Here is an 18512-nt window from a genome sequence, read left to right as displayed (position 1 = left end):
TCCCCAAGGCATTACCTTCAATCCATGGCAAAATCTTAGGATACTTGGTCTGAATGCTCGGTCGGGCATCTCTTAGCTTGATGCTTGATGAGTTTAACCTAACAGGCTAAATGGGCTGAGACTATTGGAAGTACGAGCCTGAAACTTGGGGATGGGCTAACATTATTGGTACATACAATAGCCCCCCATGATTCCATTTCCAAATTGTGGGAGTGGGATCATGATTCAATTTCCTTGGCACATGGGAGATCATGCTTGATGTAACCGTTGGCTCTCGGGGATGAAAAACATTAGGCAATAAATGCATCAAATTTTACAACCTTCCCCTCTTGCACGCATTAAGCCAGCTGTCTAGGTCTGCAGTCAGAATTTTTGACAGTTTAGTTACCGAGGCGCGTGTAGCTTGAAGGGTCAAGCGGTTGGTGATTTTGGCGCCCAAAGCATTAATTACCCTCCCTCTATAAATAGCACCTTAGTTGCCTCTGATTTACTTTCTTTATTCTATTTTTCACTCAAATTTCATTTTTGAGCCCCCCAAAGTCCCAAGCTTTCTTCTTCTCGAGAGTACTCTCCCCTCCGAGAACGTCTCTCCCTTTGTAAGTGTCCTAACCCCTACCTTTCTCACTCCTTAGCTTTCATTTAAAATGGGGTTTGCCCACCTAATTAACACTAATGCTGTTGTATAGGCCTTTAAGGCTTGATATAATATCCCCCGAGACATACATATTGAGTACTGTCTGGAAAGGGATATAAAGGATAAAAGGGTGTCGAGGGTGATATTTATCCCCTTAATGGCAATCCTAGAGGGTGAGGTGAGGTTTCCACTAGATTTGTTGTTGTTAGGGACCCTTAGGTTTTACGGGCTTAACCGCAACCAATGTCTACCCAATTTTTATAGGGTGCTCGGCTATGTTAGCTGACTAAATAGGTTGTATAACTTAAAACTTAACCATCACAACATTAACTTTTTGTATAGTTTCTATGGTAGCCTTAAGAATGGTTATTACCGTAAAGTCCGAGATCCCCAAATAAGGTTGATCTCTTGCCTCTTGAACTCTATTAGGAATTCCCAAGGGGAGTTCAAAAAGGTGAGCGGGGAATGGCTTGGTGGTGAGCTCACATGCCCGACCTCTCCTTTGAGGGTAGGTTTGTAACCTAAGAGTTTGTGTGTATTTCATTATCTTTTATATATGTTATGCACTTTTCTTTTCATTAACCATTTTCTCTCGGCTGTCATTGCAGATTATGGGTACACTAAGCCAAACATCAATTTCATTGAAGCTTGGGATCATAATTTGATCCTTCGTTCAAAAGTGTTTGTCCACTCCAACAGACAATTACAAGCTTTACATCTCATCCTCGGCTGCACTCCCTCCTACACTGGGTTCCAGGATCCAGGAGTTGCTTTTCAATCGAAGAACCCATTGCTGATGTATATAGACATGCGGTTGAAAGGGTTGCTCCCTATTGTTTCTAAAAATGAAGCTCGAGAATGAGGCCCTTACAAAAGGAGAGCAGATTCCCTCGAGCCACTTAGTGACGCTTTAGGAGATTTAGTCTTTCAGATAGAATTTCAGCGCACTCCCATAAACGAGTCCAATGTAACTAAGGTGGACGAGAATATGGTCCATCTATAGGACATCCAATTGACCAACTACCTTCTCGGGGCCCAAGCTCCCGTGGGATAAACACCTCCCCCTTGGCCGACTTCCCGATCCTTGGTCATGCTCCTCCTTATTGTTGAAAAGGCAAAGGGTCGTCGATAGCCTGGGGGAAAGGTAGGAGTTTAACTTAGGGAGCGCGATGCTCCAACTACTCTTGTCTTAGCCTACCCGATAGCACCCCAACAAACCATCCCCGTCGACATGCAGGGCAAGCCCCTGTTGACCATTAGAATAGACGAGGCTTCGTCTTCCACCCTATCAACCCCAGTCCTCCAACACTCGTTCATGCTCGGCAGGAAGCCCTGTCCTGCCATTGTGTCCCTGCGAATGTTTAGGAGGGACGATAGTGGTCAGGTAGCTAATAGCCTTAGGAAGGCCATAATGCTTCCCGAGGATGTGCACTTTTGGGAGGATGCAACAGACGAGGATGTTGTTCTTGTTAGGACATATGTGATTCATATTAGGAACATATGTCAACATTTTATGTAATTGGCTAATCTTTTAACAAAACGCACTTTACTTGTATTTGGGTAGATCTAGGATGTGTTTAATGCTTCAAGAAATAAGGTTTCAAGTTCAAGTGTTAAAGCCATGCAAGTCTTTCCAATAATCAAGTGAAGAAGTGCTGGTCATTAAAGCTTGACAGCTAGTATCTTTAGAGGTTTAAAAAGCTATTTTAGCTCGAGGCTCGACAATTACTCGATAGATAGGGTCTCTGTCGAGGTTTATGAAAAAAAAAATTTCAGTTCTAATTTTCATCAAATCTATGAGTATGTGTTTGGTCTTTCTTTTCTTTCAACCCTAAACATATATAAGAATTATTTTAACGACAGTCACAAAGAGCACAATTGCACAAGTGTGAAGTAATGTGTTGTTCGTGCAAATTGTGACCAGAAACCTAGTTTGCCCTAGTTCATCTTGAAGAAACTGCTATGTTTGTACACCATAGGGTATTGTGACCAAGCAACTTCATGATCTTCATCAGGTGATGAACTGAAGAACTTTACAACCAACATCCTTCTCAAGTTGGTGATCACATCGTGTACTGGGATCTGTGCATCTATTGGTTAGTCACATACTGGAAGCCGTGCAATACAAGGAGAGATTGTCACTACTAAACAAGTTTAATTGGGTATTGGGGTAAGTTTCAACTGTACATTGGTATAAGGTACTAGGATTCCTTTACTTGTAACCGCTTATTTTGATAATAGTGGATTCTCAGGAGTTGTGACCTTAAAATCACCCAATGGGGTTTTTGTTGGTGATTTGTTTGTGCTGCCACGTACATTGCATGTCAATTTGATTAATTAATAAATTTGAGTAATTAATCAATTAATTAATCACAATGGGTCAATACGTTCTTGGCCTATCAAGTGAGATCAGTGCGGGCACACTTTGCTTAGGGTTAATCTTTTTTGTGTGATCCATTGACCACTGTTATCATGAAAACTCTTAATTGTTTTAATTTGCATGATCTTATGTTGAATGATGATGATGATATTCAAGATGCTTATTGCAAGTTTTATAATTTTTGTATGAAATCTCTTAAATGTTCTACAAAATTAAAAGCTAAATTTAAAAAGGTCAAGCTTGAAAAAGATGATTTGATTGCAAAATTGGATGAAGCCAATAAATTGAATGAGAATTTTAAAAATCAAATTACATCTTAGGTGGACAAAATTAAGAGTTTGGAAGAGCAACTAGTTGAATCAAAAACTGAAGTTGAAAAATTAACTAGTGTCAAACTTGTTGTTGAGCCTAACTCAAAAGAAAAAGATTTTTATATTTCTCCATTTAAAAGGAATAACGAAGAGTTAAAGGCTAATATTGCTAGGATAAACAAAGGTGAAAATTATGATGTTAACGCTGAAGTTTCTAAACCTATGTCTAAAACTCCTCCTAAGTTGAATGAAAAATCTGAATTTGTCCCCATTTGTCATCATTGTCATATTGTTGGTCATATTAGGCCAAATTGTCCTAAGTTGAGGTCTCTGTTAACCTCTAAGGTTAGACCTCCTTCTAGGAAGTATAGTAGTTCGAAAACTACTCATGTTTGTCACCATTGTGGTGCTTCCGGTCACACTCGGCCTAATTGTTTCAAGTTGTTTCCTCATAAGCAAGTGTCAAATAGGTCTCATCCTTTGACTAAAGGCTCCGTACCTACTCTTGGTGCGTTATTAAAAGTTTTGAGCTTTTTAACTCAATTTCGGGAGAATCTTACTTCTTCTATGTTCTTTAGTAGACATACTAAGACACGTGCCTTTTCATTTTGACAGCCAAAGACTCGTGCTATGTGGGTGAGAAAGGAGCTTAAGACTTAATTGTCTTTCCTGTTGTCCTCTGCTTTAATTCTTTCTATCTAAAGTAGGACTCTCTTTGCTTGATTTCTTATCTGATCTTGGAATCATGCTTTCATGCATTTGCATCTTTCTTTCATGCTTTCATATTGTTTTTCTGTTTTTGTTTGGTTGTTTAGTTTTTATTTTGTTTTGTTTTAAAAATAAATTTAAAAAGGGAAAAAAAATACAAAAACAATGTGTGTTTGTGTACATTGGTACTTGTGTACCTTGAATGGCCATTGAAACAAAATTTTCTAAATTTTGTATCTCTTGTAACTTAGATGAGCATCTCTATGCACAACTAAGCAAGTGAGCTTTATGGCTCTTGTTTGTGATGAGTAAGATTAAGTAATCTCTTGTACTTAACACTCGTATCACTCTTTTTGACGGGAATGACTAAAAAATTCTAAGAAAAAGGCATAGATAACCATCTCACCACTGTTGCCCGCCAGTCATGGAATGACATTGATATGCTTTGCCATAGCAAAAGTGCAATATCAAAAACTTAACATAATTGAGTATTTCTTTTCTTTCTTTTATATGTCCATGCATGATATACTTAAAAGAAAATATGCAAAGAAAAATTAAAGCAAAAAGAATCAAAATGCTTTAAAATATGATTGCAAGCGTGTATTCTAGGAGATGTGAGAATTATAGGATGTACCTCGAAGGTGATAGTCCCCATCAAGCAGTTATGATCGTGTGTGAGTAAAATTGATTTACTCATATCTCAAATCGTCATAAAATATAGACACTCATGCAATCTTGTGATGTTTTTCATACATAACATGCAATATTCTTTGCTACTTTTGATACATGTGCAGGTACAATATGATTTGGCCATCACAAGGTTTTCATGTGTTAATGTATACCCACTAAACTGTTTTGGTTGTTTTTTAAATATAAAGTTAGTTAGACTTGGTTTGTGTGTGTGTGTGTGTGTGTGTGTGTGTGTGTTTTGGATCTAAATGCATGGCATTTTTTTTAGATGAGAGATGTTTTTGAGAGCTTCAAATGTTGGTTGGATCTTTGGTTGAGTTGCATGATTGATTGCATTCATGTCTGTGTTTTTCTCTTCTTGAAAAACTATTTTTAAAGCAATCTCGACAACTTCTCGACACCTCTCGACAGTTAGGCTATTTATCGAGCTCTTCAACTTCTTTTTATCGTAATCTCGATAGCTTCTCGACAACTCCTCGATCCATCGAGAAAGTTTCTGTCTCCTCGATAGATACTCGATAGCTCCTCGATTCATCGAGCCCCTTTTGCTGTGAACACCTCTAGATAGCTGCTCGATAGCCGTATCTCTTCAAGCCTTTAAATCTCGACACCTCTCGATCTGTCGAGAATTATGAGATTCTATAAATAGGATCTGCGCGAATTCTTTCTCATTTCTCTTGATCTCTCTCGACTCCTGTTGACTCTTCACCTCCCAAAACCTCTCTCTCTCACTCCAAACTTCTTTCCCAAGAGTTTTTCGGCCTAAAGATCATCTTCTTTCATCTGGTATGATCTTTTCACTTATTCTACCATGCATTTCATGTCTTCTTACCTAACTTATGGGATTTTTGAAAAATTTTGGATTTTTTCAACATTGATGAAGTTTTTGTGAAATTTTTGGGATGGGTCTTGTTTAAGTGGTTTTAAATCATCATGCATTGCATCACATTTGCATTATAACAATGTTTTATGCATTTTAGATGTGTGTTTACTTTGTTGCAATTTTATGTGCTGGTAGGTTTGGATTGGGCTGAGCCTATGATGTTTTTAAGTTTGCATGTCATATGTTCATGCATTTTCATGCATACGTACCTTCATTTATCTTTATATTGATATTGATTGTGTTGGTGCTTTTCTGCGTGTCTCTCTTTCTCCCTTTCTCCTTCTTTTGGTTAGTTGCTCTATGGCACCTAAACGAAAATCTACTCTGTCCTAAAACCCTCTTCATTCTAGGGCTTCCTCCTCTTCTGATTCTACCCCCTCCCATATTCGGTTTTGTGATGATAAAGCCCACAAGGACTTTTCAGAGAACTTTTCTAGATGAGACATTCATTCGGAACGCCAAGTCATTTTATCGGACTTCTCTGATACTAACCTACCCGCTGTCATTCATAGTAAAGGTTGGGAGTCACTATGTGGCGTCCCGGTCACCTGCCCTTCCATGATCATACAAAAGTTTTACTCCAACATGCATGGATTTGATTATTCAGTACCTCTCTTTGTCACTCGTGTTCGAGGTACGCGCATTGTGGTCACTCCGTATATTATATCCAAGGTGCTCCATGTCTCGAGGGTAGCGCATCCTGACTAACTTGGCTGTGGTCATTTGAGGACTGTGTCCAAAGATGAGCTCATGTCTTCTTTTTGTGATCGTCAGTACACCCCTTGCTCGGCCTTTGCTAAAGGTCTGAGGTTCATTAACATAGGGATGACTTTTGTTTTGCATCATTTGTCTCACTATAACTCTATCACAGAGCCCCGTGCTCAATTTTTGCTTTCCTTTCTAGAGCATCTTACTATAAATTTCCCCTCTCATTTCATTCTTTCCCTCATAGATGTATATAGGGATACAACGACCCGTGATAAACTCATTTTCCCTTCGGCTATCATGAGAATCATTTGCCATTTTTTGTCTCCTATCCCGAGTCAAACCACTTCTCAGTCATGTGTGCCATAGATGCCGCTACCATTAAATGGAGCAAGGCGCAGCTACAATCAAGGCGGCCTGGTATGGCGATTCCTCTAGCTTCTACCACTCCATCCACCTCCGCTCCTTCTTCTTCCACGAGTAGGGTGACTCTTGAGGACATCATGGCACAGCTTGTGCGTGTGGATGCTCGCCTTCACACTCTCAATGATGAGTTGTGTAAGGTGAACACCCGTGTTGGTCGTATCGCACGACAACAGGCTGTCATGGGTGGTTTCTTTGCTGCCTCTCCATCTCCACCAGCTTTAGAGGATGAAAGTGATGATGGCTCCGGTAGTGATGATGCTGATGAGGACGATGGTGCTAGCTCGCCCAGTGATGATAAGATGTCTACTTGATTATATACTTACCCTTTGTCACTTGTGACAAAAATGGGGAGTAGTTTTGGATATGAGAGTAGTTATACTTATATGGGGGAGGCTTAGTATAGGAGATATTTGTTAGGAGTGTTTATATTTTTGAGGGATGTGGTGAGGACTTATGTATCTTTTTCTTTTCTTTCTCTTTTAGATACTTTGTTCATGTACCTTTGATCTTATGATCACTTTGTGATAGCAAACCTTGTACTTGTTGATGATATATATACATTTGAGGTTGTTATTACAGTTCTTTCACCTATCTCTTCATGTGTTGTTTATTTTCTCTCTTTATGCACATGCTTCTTATATATTGTATGCAATCTTTTATTTTTGTCTCACACTAAGATGCCTTGATGAGTTTTGTTTAAAATGTTTCAGAAATACACGTTGTTAAAATATTTTTTGCCATGAACTCTCTTCTTGCAAAGTTTTTCAAGAGTTTGTGTTAGGATAGATTTTATTGTATTCAACAAGTGAGTATGAGTTGAGTGATTTATAACTTCTCTCATATGTTCATTTTTTTGTTGTGGTTTTGTCACGGATTGCCAAAAGGGAAAATTGTTAGGACATATGTGATTCATATTAGGAACATATGTCAACATTTTATGTAATTGGCTAATCCTTTGACAAAACATATTTTACTTGTATTTGGGTAGATCTAAGATGTGTTTAATGCTTCAAGAAACAAGATTTCAAGTTCAAGTGTTAAAATCATGCAAGTCTGTCCAAGAATTAAGTGAAGAAGTGCTGGTCATTAAAGCTCGACAGCTAGTATCTATCAAGGTTTAAAAAGCTCCTTCAGCCCTAGACTCGACAGTTGCTCGATAGATAGGGTATTTATCGAGGTTTATGAAAAACAGATTTTCAGTTCTGATTTTCATCCAATCTGTGAGTATGTGTTTGAGTTTTCTTTTTTCACAACCCTAAACATATATAAGGATTATTTTAAGGGCCGTCACAAAGAGTACAATTGCACAAGTGTGAGGCAAAGTGTTGTTCGTACAAATTGTGACCGGAAACCTAGTTTACCCTAGTTCATCTTAAAGAAGCTGTTGTGTTTGTACACCGTAGGGTTTTGTGACCAAGCAAATTCATGATCTTCATCATGTGATGAATTTAAGAACTTTGCAGCTAACATTATTCTCAAGTTGGTGATTAAGTCGAGTATTGGGATCCGCGCATTTATTGGTTAGTCATGTACTAGGAGCCGTACAATACAAGCAGTGATTGTCACTACAGAACAAGTCCAATTGGATATTAGGATAAGGGTTCAATTGTAGGTTGGTATAAGGTACTGAGATTCCTTTACTTGTAACAGCTTGTTTTGATAATAGTGGATTCTCGGAAGTAGTGACCTTAAAATCACCCGGTAGGGTTTTTGCCTCAGAGGTTTTCCCTATTCGTAAACAAATCACCGTTTCAACTTTATTTTCTGCTGCATTATACTTTAGTTGGTGATTTTTTTGTGTTGCCACGTACATTGCATGTTAATTTGATTAATTAATAAACCTGGGTAATTAACTAATTAATTAATCACAAGGGGTCAATACATTCTTGGCCTATCAGTTCTCAACCTCAAATGGCACACCATAGTGGTAAGTTTTCTCCTTTAGTCATTCTTCAAATAATTCTACTGTAGTCATTGCCTTGCAATCTCTGTACTAACTGTTATTTCTCGGATGGCAAGCAGCATAGGGGGTGCACCTACTAAAGGATTGGCTAATGAAGGCCGTCAAAGAGGCAAACAATGAAAAGACCTTGAAGCAGGTCACCGAATCCACCCTTTAAGAGAAAACCCTAGAGGTTACATAGGCAGAGAAGAAGTTAGCCGTCATCGAGAGGATTCGGGCTTCGCCGACCTCAAGTTGGAGGTTTTGAAAGGGAAGCCATAGGAGTTTGACACCAAGTTTGCTTAAGCACTGAGTGTTATCACGACCAAGGGCGAGGAACTCACGGCCATGAAGAAGAAATTGGAGGAGGCCGAGCAAACTTAGTACGACCTTAGTTTCAATAATGTCGAGAGTTCTGCGACCAGGGTTATTAAGGAGGCCAGACTGTCGGGATTCCAAAAGGAGTGGGTGCCTCTTCTTAATGCTATACCTCTCCCCGAGACATCCCCATATAAGGACTTGCCCAAGATTCCATTGCTCAAGGACTAACTAGTAGAAGAGGTCCTCCAAGAAGGTCTAGTCAAAGAGCAGGATGATATCCCCAGTTTTCGGGGAACTCTTAGAGGAGATAGTGGCTTATACTTCTGACGACGAGGTTGTCATCGTGGAGAACCTGAATCCTCCTGCGATTGCTTAACCCTCGAGGGCTGTTGTCACCTAAGCAACCATTGAATCCACTCCTCCCGGCCGACTAGGGCCACAATCCTACTCTCCAAGCATTCGGGTCGAGCCCAAATCCTGCTCCCCTTGCTACCAAACAAAGGCTAAACCCTTAGGCTGGGCTTGTTGGTTTTGTAGTAAATTATATATATATATATATATATATATATATATATATATATATATATATATATATATATATATATATATATATATATATATATATATATATATATTAATTTCCCTTGTACTTCATAAGGAACTTTTAATTAAACAGTTGGCTTTTGTTTTACTTACATGTCCATTGAATATGTTTGGTTGAATTTCTATCTGTTGCGCAAATCATATTTATTTGCGTTTTACTATAGCATTCAAAATAACCAAGTACATATGTATAATGCTCAGCCTTTGAACGGGACAACTCCTATCTTTTGAACCAAACAAGTATGTATGTACGGTGCTCGCACAATGTTTGGCGTTTAATCAGCTTAGCCTTTTCCAAATAACTAAGTATATATGCATGGTGTTTGAGTCTCAAGCATTTGCCTTGCCTTCTCACTCCTTTTGTTCTTTTTTTGTTAAGTTTCCACCTAGTCGGTGACCAAGGTTAGGCTAAGGTTAGGCTTATGTCCTTCGTCAGGTTTCCACCTAGTCGGAGACCAAAGTCAGGCCGAAGCTATACTTCCGTCCTTAGTAAATCTTTATTATTCGTTGTCTTTTTCTAGACCGAACTTATATCTCTTCAATAGAATAATAGTACACTGATTCGTAGAGGATTATGGACAATTGAATTTCTGATAATATAAATTCAGAATGATGTTTAATGTGTAAAAATTGCAAGCAAGTCAATAAAAGTACTTCTTGAGATTGCTCATGTTCCATGGCCGAGGGAGCAGCCTTTCCTCGAGATCCTCTAGGTAGTAAGCTTCAGCACTAGCCACAACGGTCACTCGATATGGGCCTTTCCAATTTGGAACTAGTTTTTCTAAACTTGAGTCCCTTATACTTCCCAGCACCCTTCGCAAGACAAGGTCTCTTGCGACGAATTCTCTCAGCCTCACGTTTCTATTGTACCCCTTAGATAACTTCTTCTGGTAATATGCCAACCAAATAGATGCTATCTCTCTATTCTCCTCTAAGAGATCCAGTTGTTCGGTCGTGGCCATATCATTTATGTTCGGGGAAAAACATACAATCCTTATGTTTGACAAGCCAACCTCCACGGGTATTATTACTTCTATCCCAAAAGTCATGGTGAAAGGGGTTTCACTTATGGATCTCCTAGGCATGGTTTGGTAGGCTCCCAGCTTGTTAGGTAACTCTTCGGCCCTTTTTCCCTTGGCACTCTCCAATCTCTTCTTCGGTCTGTTAACAATAGCCTTGTTCGTAGCCTTATTCTGATCATTACCTTGGGGATATGCTGGAGACAAATATATGTTTTTGATCCCCAGGTCACCGCAATACTTTTTGAACGTCTTGCTATCGAATTGCAATCGGTTGACTAAGATTAGGGCCTCTGGTACTCCAAACTAAGTGACAATGCTCTTTTAGATAAAATTCTTTACATTGATGTCTTGGATGTTTGCCAAAGCCTCGGCTTCTACCCACTTGGAGAAGTAATCGGTTACCACTATCACAAACCTTCAATTCTCAGTAGCTCAAGGGAATGGGTCCATAATATCTAGCCCATACTGGGTGAAGGGCCATGGAATAAAGATCGGATTGAGATTTCCTTAGGGCTAGTGGATTTTCGGTGTTTGCCTTTGACATTGGTCACATTTCTTAACATACTTCGCGGCTACCAAAAACCCTGTGTCATTGCAAGAATGAGCCAAAAATCGACCACTGGTGTGGCTATCACAAACCCGCTTGTGCAACTCAGCAAGAAGCCATTTCACGGCTTATGGGTGCATACACAACAGATAAGGGCTCCCAAATGATAGTTAGTACAACCTCTTAACTAGAACCTGGCTGATTTCCTTCTTACCTTCTTGACTTCCTTCTGCCCAATAGGGAGTGTTCTGTCTGAGATGAATGAGATAATGGGGTCCATCAAACTCAGGGAGGTAGTCAAAGTCGCAGCTACACAACACTAATGATCTATGCTCAAATACTCCAATAACTCCACAGAGATTATTCGAGGTATGTAATTTCCTATGGATGAAGCTAGGGTGGCTAAGGAATCTACATGACTGTTCTACCCCCTAGAAACCCACGATACCTTCACCAAACCAAAACATGCTCGCAGCGAATGCACTAGCTTTAGGTAATCCGCCATTCTTGAATCCCTTGCCTCCGAATTTGCCTCAACTTGGCTTACCAACAACCGTGAATCTGAATAAATCTCCAACTCCATAACTTCTAGCAACTTGGCTACTCGGAGTCCAGCCACTAGTGCTTTATACTTAGCTTCATTGTTCGAGATCTGGAAACCCAACTTGAGCGAGTGTTCGAACTTTATACCCTTAAGAGACTCCAACATTATACCTATCCCAACTCCGTGAGCATTGGACGCCCCATCCACATACACTTTCCAAGGCCAAATTGAGACCTGGCAGACCCTATGTGCATCATCAATAGGTGGAGTGAACTTCGCTCCAAAATTTACTAGCACCTGTCCCTTGAAAGTGTTTCTTGGCCTGTACTTGACATTAAAAGATCCTAGCCTTGTACCCCACTTAGCTGTCCTCTCCGTGAAATTTGACATTCTCAACAAAGCTTGTAAGGGATACTTGGTTAAAATGTACACTGTGTGGGCTTGGAAGTAGTGTAGTAGCTTCCTTGTAGAACGTACCAGGGCTAATGCCATATTTTCCAAAGGTAAATATTGGGTCTTCGAATCTAACAAAGTCTTGCTAACATAATATACTAGTCTCTGCACTCCGTCTTGAACTCTTATCAGTACCGCACTTACGGCATGCTTAGACATTGTTAGGTACATGTATAAGTCTTCACCGAGTTCGAGTTAGATAGGATAGGAGGATGGGCTAGGTAAAGTTTCAAACTCTAGATGGCATCATCGCATTCTTTGGTCCACTGGAACCCTTTCCACTTCCTGAGCAACTAAAAGAACGGCTTGAATCTATCAGTTGATTTGGATACAAATTGGTTTAGGGCTGCTATCATCCTTGTGAGCTTTTGCACCTCCTTCAGGTTACTCGATGGACTAAGCTATTGAATTGCCCTGATTTAATTGGGGTTGACCTTAATTTCTCTACATGTTATCATATAACCGAGAAACTTCTCAGACCCTACTCTGAATGCACATTTGGCAGTGTTGAGGCACAACTTGTGGTGCCTTAATATCTTGAATATCTTGGGTAGGTTTGGAATCTGCTCCTCAAGCTTACTCTTGACTACCATGTCGTCAATATACATCTCCCCGGTTTTACCGATCTACTACCCGAACATTCGAGTAACCATCCACTAATAAGTTGCCCCAATATTCTTCAAACCAAAGGGCATGACTGTATTGTGGCAATTACCTTTAGGAGAGATGAAATATATTTTTTCTTGATCTTCAGGAGCCAGGGCAATTTCGTGATATCCTTGGAAGGCGTCCAGGAAGCTCATCCTCAGATGACTATACGTGGCGTCCACTAACTGGTCTATCTTTAGGATGGGAAAAGGGTCCTTAGCGCATGCTTTGATGAGGTCAGTAAAGTCAACGCGGACCCTCCATTCCCCATTCTTCTCCTTTATTGCCAAAGTGTTAGACAACTAATCCAGGAATAACACTTCTTTTATAGCCTCAGCCTGCTTCAACTTTTCCACTTCCTCCTTCACGGCCTCCACGTGAGGCTTTGCAGATCGTCTCGGCTTTTGCTTTTTGGGTGGGGGGGGGGGGAACAGAGAGTCCACATTCAATCAGTGCATTATGAACTCTAGGTCTATGCTGGGAACCTTATACAGACTCCATGCAAAAATATCCAAATTTTGGACCAGTGATAACAGTACCTTCACATAATCCTCAGTTGGAAGGCTCCTTCCTATCCGAAAATGCCTATCCTCATAAGGTAATATACAGACCTCAATCAATTCCTCAACACTGTTAGCCCCACCAAATTCCTCGGGGAACTATGATTGTTATAATGGGTCCAACTTTGCCTGCTCTTTCTGCTTGACCTCATGGTTGATTGCGGCCACCAAATACTGCCAAGCTGCTTTTTGATCACCCCTCACTACTACATTTCTTACTCGGCAGGAAACTTTACCTTCAAATGCAATGTGGATGGTATAGCTCCTATGGCATGGATCCATGGTCGTGCCAAGATTGTCATGTATGGCAAGAATGCATTCACCACTATGAAATTCACAATTCTTTTCCCTCTGTTGCCACGGGGAGCCTGATCTGCCCCTCTAGAATTACCATTTTTCCATCAAATCCCACCAGCGGAGTATCATATTTTGTGAGATCCTCAACTTTCAAACCCAAACCCTTATATAATTCCAGGTACATTATCTTAGCCTCACTCCCTTGGTCAATCATGACTCTTTTGATGAGAAATCCCCCAATCCTAAGGGGCACAACCAATGCGTCGTCGTATGGTTGGGTGGTTCCCTCAAGATCGTCGTCGTCGAAGGCAATCTTTTCTTTGGCTAACTGGGGCTTCTTCCTAGGGCACTCCACTTCCTCTGGTTCCTGCTAAAGGGTAATGCTGAATATCCTTCCTCGCTAGCTAAAGCTAACTCTGATGGATGCAGAATTTATAACTTCGATAATGCTGAGGGGAGGTGTCATTGTCCTCCATTGGCTTTTTAATGCTTGCCCTGTGGTACCCTTTCCTCGGCCGACCACATACTCCCTCAAATGCCTTGCCTTGACTAACTGCTCCAAGTAGTCCTTGAATGTTCTGCACTACTCAGTGGTGTGCCCCTTATCATGATGATAAATACAATACAGATTTTGGTTTCTTCTACTCGGATCTCCGCCCAACTTACCGGGCTAGCAGAAATAAGGCCCATGCTTGATCTTCTCCAAGATTTTGTGTACAGGCTCCTTGAATGCTGCATTTACTCCTTTTGATCGGCTGATAGGGTTTCGCATCCATGTATCTCTTCTGGGCCTTTGCTAAAATCCCTTAGTTCGTTGCTCCCTCTAGTATTGAGATGTAGTTAAGGCCTTCCCTTTACTATGCAATTTTTCGTCTTCCAGCCTCTTATGTTTCTCTCTCCGTCTCAACAACTGGTGCATGTTCTCAGAAGGCTTCATAATCAAGGAGTCTTTCAACTTGGACTCATAAGGAAGCCCCAATTTAAAGGTGCGTGTAGCCACCTACGCATTACCTCCCCCAATCTTGTTATACAATTCCTAGTATCGATTTGTGTAAGATCAAAGAGTCTCCCCACTCCCCATCTTCATGGATAATAGGGCATCAATGGTTAGGGGACTCGGCTGCATGTCACAAAGTGGGCCTCGAACACCTAGATTAACTCCCCAAAGTTGTGGATGGAACCCTTTCTCAAACCATTGAACCATCTCATTGTTGTAGGACCAAGGCTAGAAGGAAATACATTGCACAAGAGCCCATCATTCCTAGAATAAAGAGCCATACGTTAGGTGTAGTGACTTACATGCTCTACTAGGTCCGTCTTTTCGTCGTAACAAGTAAACGGCAAACGAGTGAAATGCCTCTACATCTCGGTACGCTTTATCTCTTCAAAAAAAAGGGTGATCAGGCTATCCTTTTAAGTGCTCGACTCATGGCATCCATGGTGGCATTTCAGCGCCTTTCCCTTTTTTCTTGGCAATAACAAATCTCTATTTCTAGACTTATTCGACCTTTCCCTTGACCGCCGAAAGTGGCTTTGGTGAGACAACCGCTCATTATGACTACTCTCCGAGTCCTGGTCATGGCACGATCTCTCTAGAGTCCTCCTTTGTCGCCTTAGTTGTGCCTCCAACTCCTTAACCTGCCTACATAGACTCTCCAGCTCACGGTCCCGATCACTATGGTATGAACCTTCCGGTTCATTATAGACTGTCCTCTCTCTATGAGACGAAGCTGCATGCAAGTCGTCCTGAGTCTCATGCCCATCGTGCTTTTTCGTTAATATAACTATGTGTTTGATTTTAATTAAGAATCTCACTTTAATTTACCTAAGTGTTAACGACATATTTTATGTAATTAGCTAATCCTTTGAAAAAAATGCACTTTACTTGTAATTGGGTAGATCTAGGATGAGTTTAGTACTTCAAGAAACATGTTATTCAAGCCAAGTATTAAAGCCATGAAGATTGGACCAAGAAACAAGTGAAGAAAAGTTTTTCATTAAAGTTCAATAGATACCTCGACAAAAAATCTATCGAGACTTAATGAAGGAAGCTCGACAGTAGCTGAATCTATCGAGACTTACAAAATCAGAATTTTCAGATCTGATTTTCGACCCATGCTTGTATATTTGTGTAGGGTTTCTTTTCTCACAACCCTAGACATATATAAAGCTTATTTTAAAGGCTGTCACATATGCATTAAGTGAATATACAAGGAGAACACATGCAAATAGTGACCTAGTGCCTTAATCTCTCTCAAAGAAGTTACTGCGTCTTTTGCACCTTAGATTTTTGTAACCAAATGCTTCTTGATCTTCATTATTGATGAAATGAATAACTTTGCAGCCAACAATATCTTCTTCAAGTTGCTTGGGTTAGTCATGTACTAGGATCCGTGCATCATTGGTGGTGTGTATATATTGAAGAGTTCAGAGGTTCTGAAACGGTAGAAGATTTCCACTGTAAGTTCATCTATGGGGATTGTAGAGTTTAGAGACAAAAGTTTTGTACTAAATCTGAAACTTCTCTTTACTATAATGAATTTTTTTTCAGGAAGGTTTCCTCCCAAGTTTTTTACAGTGAAATTAGTTTGTTTCATTAGTTTTCCTAAGTCGTCATATCTTGTCTTATTTACTATTCCGTTGTGCATGATATTAACATGATATTGATAGTTGTTTGTTTTAACAATGTTTATTCATAATAAATCTAATTAACAACTTGGGTTTAAAACTTGTTAATTCTATCAACCGGGGTTTAAATTTCCCAACACTAAGGAACCGTGTCTAAAATTTACTCATTTTCTAACACAATTTGGCATAAATTTGAATACAAATGAACTTAAAACTCAATTCGGTTTAAATTAGGATGGGTTTGAATTATGGGTGTCGGGAAACTAAGCCTAGTCTAATTGTGTAGTTCAATTACAAAAATATTCATAATATGAACAATATTACAATATTCTAGGTTTTCCATAAAATTTACCACCTCTCTCTCATCCTTAACCTATTATTAGAAAAGCCTATGCTAATTTATAATAAATTGAATGTTATTTGGGGATTTTAATACTAGTATATTGCTATAAAAAAAATCTCATGATTTGAGAGTTGAGAGTGGGGAAATTTGAATTCTAAACATTATTATTGAAAAAACTAGAAGTACCAAATGAGCTATCATACTCTTGGCTATTTATTTAATACTATTAATAGTAATAGTAATTGATACTTTGATAGATATTATGTTCCATAATATTTTCTACTATGAATGTTCAATATTATTCACTGTATATTGTAAAGACAAAAAACCTGCGCTAAATCCAATTGAATTAGGCTAATTCTTGTAACTAGGTCTATTCAAATCGATCCCTCGATCCCATGTAATGCAATCCCCAACTCATGGGTAAGAGATAAACTAGGGTGGGATTTAAGACACTTTTATTATTATTATTATTATATTTTATTTATATACGATATAGATTTGAAATCTATTGTGTATGTTCTCTGATAATTACTCTTTACCATCAAATTAAGACATCAATTTGTTTTTAGATTAGGCTGGATTCAAATCCAAATTTCTTATTTGATGACAATAGACTTTGTCAATTAAACGAATTGAAACTCACTTAGGATTCAAGACACTAAGCACAACAACAGTATGTATGATTGACCGTACGTGTGTTGCTGATCAAATATTGAGCATCCTATCTACTGAATATTAAATTCAGTTTTACGCCTTAATCAAATTCCTCGCTGTACTATTGTTCTTGAAAGTATTCTTTTGAATTTTTTAAACATTTTCACAAAGATAATATTTGTTTTGATTGAGACAAGGAACAATACATATTATTATACAATACAAGTTGTTTCCACACAGCCACCTTCTAATATTTTTTGCCCTATCTATTTTATCTTTTCCGAGTGGCCCTTTATCTTTGTCTTTATTGAGAGCGTACTACTCTGCCATATATAAAGAAAAGGCATTTGTGTATTGTGACATAAATCATCGAGAATATCCTTTCAAATTAACGATAAGATCAATATTCGGGCAAGGAATGTGACAGATTTTAGCTAGCTAGAAAAATGAGATAGAGCAATGGAAAAGAAACGGTTTAATTTAGAACTTAATAAACTATTAAATCTCAAGTGGTCAAGGCCTTGGCCTTAATAATTGACATCTTATACTTAGTAGGATATGACAATTAAAAGAGACACATTCTGACTGGAAGTGAGTTTACTATATTACTATATGCAAGAAGAGGTGTGCAATTAAATTCAAAAGTAAGATCAATCATTCTTGGTTAAATCGTCGGTGAAAAAAGCTATGTGATGTGGGAGATTAAACAACTGGTTCCAGTTAAGTTTTTGACAAAGATTACAGAATTTTAAAGATTGATCATGATGTCTACTATTATCTTGCTCTCTCTTGCTTTCCAAATTTGTCTTACGAGAATTCTTTCGAGGTGTAGAGAAACGCTTCTTAGTTGAGGGTTTATAAAGAAGTGACAAGAAGAAAGTAACGAAAGAGAGAATTTAAGAGCAAGATGATAAGCATGTTAAATTGTCAACCACTTAATTAAATTGTGAATGACAGTCTACATCAAAGAATCGGCCGTCGGGCTCACTCATATGTGATTAAATTTGCTTTAATTTGAAATTAGAAAAATGGTTATCTTTATTCAAAATGTGGGAAAAAGAAATAGAACATAGAAGCTTGGCTACAATGTTGCCTAGGGAAATCATCTACATTCCTTGGAAACCAGGGCATTCAAATCTGCAATAATTTGCTTTTGACATCAAGTTGTTAATAAGCTTAGCTACAAAATCAGGATCTTATCTATCATGGG

The 18512-nt window shown here is 39.1% G+C and overlaps 1 protein-coding gene across 1 annotated transcript; it reads right to left on the bottom strand.

Annotated features, from left to right (window-relative positions):
• Nucleotides 1-10244: 10244 nt before the first annotated feature.
• LOC142611923 (uncharacterized) lies at nt 10245-12328 on the bottom strand. The gene is made up of 3 exons (XM_075784074.1): nt 11616-12328; nt 11387-11481; nt 10245-10819 (listed from the first exon to the last, which is right to left on the bottom strand). Exons 1-3 carry the CDS (start codon nt 12326-12328, stop codon nt 10245-10247), a joined length of 1383 nt encoding a protein of 460 aa, XP_075640189.1.
• Between the last annotated feature and the right edge of the window lie 6184 nt (nt 12329-18512).

This window comes from Castanea sativa, chromosome 10 (assembly GCF_040712315.1).
Source record: "Castanea sativa cultivar Marrone di Chiusa Pesio chromosome 10, ASM4071231v1".
In the NCBI taxonomy this organism is placed as follows: domain Eukaryota; kingdom Viridiplantae; phylum Streptophyta; class Magnoliopsida; order Fagales; family Fagaceae; genus Castanea; species Castanea sativa.
The sequence above is the reverse complement of the archived record's forward strand: the minus strand, read 5'-3'. Positions and strand labels throughout refer to the sequence as shown.

Bases quoted from the DNA above. Each gene is read 5' to 3' on its own strand.
- LOC142611923 (XM_075784074.1), bottom strand. From the start codon at position 12,328: ATGTCTAAGCATGCCGTAAGTGCGGTACTGATAAGAGTTCAAGACGGA. The intron at 11,482-11,615 runs GTGGGTTTCTAG...AGTGTTGTGTAG, and splicing joins TTTGGTTTGGTGAAGGTATC to CTGCGACTTTGACTACCTCC. The intron at 10,820-11,386 runs GTAAGAAGGAAA...ATTTGTCTCCAG, and splicing joins GGCAGAAGGAAGTCAAGAAG to CATATCCCCAAGGTAATGAT.